Source organism: Mandrillus leucophaeus, unplaced genomic scaffold, assembly GCF_000951045.1.
Source record: "Mandrillus leucophaeus isolate KB7577 unplaced genomic scaffold, Mleu.le_1.0 Scaffold324, whole genome shotgun sequence".
NCBI classification, from domain to species: domain Eukaryota; kingdom Metazoa; phylum Chordata; class Mammalia; order Primates; family Cercopithecidae; genus Mandrillus; species Mandrillus leucophaeus.
In genome coordinates, this window is record NW_012103410.1 from 1,203,960 (window position 1) to 1,207,050 (window position 3,091).

Genomic DNA, 3,091 nt, shown 5'->3' on the forward strand with positions numbered 1-3,091 from the left:
GAATGGCTAAAATTAAAAATAGTGATAACCCTAAATGTTGATGAGGATGTGGAAGAACTGGATCACTCATACAATCACTCATGCCATTCAAACCATGTCATAGCTATCCTGGAAAACAGTTTGGTAATTAAAAAAAAATCTAAACACTCAACTACCATATGACCCAGCATTTCTACTCTTGGGGATTTATTCCAGAGAAATGAAAACTTATGCTCACATAAAAACCTATACATAAATGTTTATAGCTGCTTAATTTCTAATAGATAAAAATTGGAAACAGCCCAGATATCCTCCAAAGGATGAGTGGTTAAACAAACTGTGAGACATCTATATTATATGGAATCCTCCTTAATAAATGGGAATGAACTGTTAATGATGAAACTTGAAAGAATTATGCTGAGTGGAAAAAAGCCAACCCCAAAAGGTTCTACACTGTATGATTCCATTTATATAACATTCTTGAAATGACAAAATTACAGCAAAGGAGAACAGATTGGTTGTAGCTGGGGCTAAGGAGGATGTGGGGATTGGAGAGAAGCATGTGGAGGTATAAAAGGACGATATGAGGGAGCCTTGAGATGATGAGAATGTTCTGATCTTGATTGTATCAGTGTCAATATCTTGGGTGTGATATTGTCCTACAGTTTTACAAGATATTTGCAAGATACGGCTTTAGTTAATCTGTAAGCTTGATGTGTAAATTGAATGACAAAACAAGGTAAAACAAAAGAAAAGATAAAAAGTTTCCAAAACAAGGTAAAAAGAAAAAAAAAGCAAAATAAGTCCTCATATCATAATAATTTGTAAAACATCTCTTATCTTTTCCTCTAATTGTCATCTCTCTCCCTTCTTTGCTATTCAACAAATGAGTCTTTGTTATTCAACAAATGGGGAATCTTAATTCGTTCAAGTAGATTCATGTCAGTTTTTGCTGTTAAAGAAAATGCCATTCTGTGGTCCAAATCACCTGCATACTTTATAGAATCCTTCCTGGGGTTTTATGATGACAAGTGTTCCCACCATTCAGACAATAAAGACCTTGGTGTGTAGTCAAGGGAGCAAAGCCAGGCCTGCTCTTTTCCTTCCTGTCAGTTTTTCCGATAGGTTTGTTCTGTTGTTCCAGAAATATTATCAAGTTCTCTAATGCCTTAATCACTTTTTCTTCCCGGAATAAAATAAAAATGAGTTAACCACTCATTTCAGTGACAGGGCTGAAAAGCGTGATAAACTGCAATATCTTTATCTGCACCATCCAGCAGTGATAGAATTCTCCTGAATTTTGTACCAGAAAATCCCAGAGCTGGGCCAGTGCCCAACACCCTTAATCCACATATGTTTGTAAACTGGCATTTTTAATGACAGTCACTTCATCACTTCTGCTTAAAGTGCTTATAGAATAAAGACACCACAGGAAATTTAAGTAAAGTTATTTATTATTTATAATTTTAATTGCCACACAACTATACATATTTATGGGATACAGTGTGATGTTTTGATGTATGTATATAATGTGTAATGATCAAATCAAATAATCACCATTTCCATCACCTAAGACATTTATCATGCCATTGTGGTAGGAACATTCAAAATCCTCTCTTCTAGCTCTCTTGAAATAGTCAATGTATTATTGTTAACTATAGTCACCTACTATGCAATGTAGTACCAGAACTTATTCCTGAACAGTAACTTTGTACCTGTTGACCAACCTCTCCCCATCCGTCCCCCTCCACTGCTCTTCCCAGCCTCTGTTAACTACTATTCTCTAAGTAAAATGTTTGGACAAATACTTATAGTTTTCTGGTTTTAGACACCCCAAAACAAACTGAAAATGAAGAGGATTGACTCATGTATACATTAGAAAGCTTTTACTTATAATAGTATAGTATACTCTCTATTCAGAGATATTTAGCTTTTGTAGGAGCCTCTGATTGTGGATCCTCATAGATAAGTTTATGATTTTCTAGTTCTTGTTCATCTCAGCATTCTTCTTAGTCATCATGAAAGACTGGGAATGTGGTGAGCACAAGAGACCTTAGCTGCTTTTGAGGTTGTCAGAGGGTTGACCACAACAGTTATTTCCCTTCCTAATTCATATTTTGAAAGTCAAAGCAAAATCCAGAAACATTTATTGATTTCAGGAAGAGTGAACAAGCAGTATAAGCCCAGCCCTTGACCTTGAGTAGCTTGCAATCTACTAGCAAGACAAGCATAAATGTAGTCAATATAAATATAGTCAATAAAGATATTGACTAATAGTGCAGTTTATTCTGTATTAAATGAATTCTATTGCAATGCTTGATCTGAGTTCAATAGAGAGAGAAAAAAATTCAAGCTCAAGCCACAAAATGAAGGCCTGACAGAGAGCAAAAAGGATGTGAGATGAAGAACCCATGCTAAACAGGCTGCTTTCTGATTTTCTAAAGTAGACTCTATACCATGTAACTTGTCCCTGAGGATCATAACTGTCATCAACCAATATGTTAATTTTCTAATTATGGAATGCCTTCATTCCTGAAAGCAACTTCAGAATTTTTTTCCTCCCCTCCCTGGCACTGCCAGTCCCAAGCCCTGTGCAGCAACATGGTAGTGCTGCTGGGAAAAATGCCGAAGTATTTTTCTTTGCTACTTTTCTTCTTGCTATTTCCCACAAGTGTCTGGCTTCAACCTTAGAAATTGTCCTGGTGAATGAAGCTTAGGCTGTAGTCAGCAAAAAGACAGGGCTAATAAAACACTTTTCTCTCCCATGGGAAGATAACAGGCACATTTTTCAGTGTCACTCTGAGATAGAGAAGTTGAAAAGCTGGCTTGCATTCCTAGAAGAGGTAACAGTAAGCCTCCTGATTTACAGCACACATCATTCTATCAGTTTCTTTTCAGGCAGCCTATCTGGCTTTTGAAAATCTTCCTTACCTATGATTGCTGTATCACTGCATAATGAGTATGCATGAAAGAGACTAAAGTGGACCAAGCCCTGGGCTGCCATTTAGGGCATCCTGGCTTCCAACCACTGCTAATTAATTATTTCATGGTCCCAGCATCTTTGCCTATAAAAATGAAGGGGATATGCATATTTTCTGTGATTGGTACTATT

The 3,091-nt window shown here is 36.6% G+C and overlaps 1 protein-coding gene across 1 annotated transcript in view; it reads left to right on the forward strand.

The window, feature by feature from the left end:
- Nucleotides 1–3,091, forward strand: part of ABCB11 (ATP-binding cassette, sub-family B (MDR/TAP), member 11) — a 107,780-nt gene that overhangs the window by 25,465 nt on the left and 79,224 nt on the right. The window contains exon 5 of the mRNA XM_011988170.1: nt 2,519–2,609. Coding sequence (XP_011843560.1) covers nt 2,519–2,609 — 91 coding nt within the window. The remainder of the gene's footprint in view (nt 1–2,518; nt 2,610–3,091) is intronic.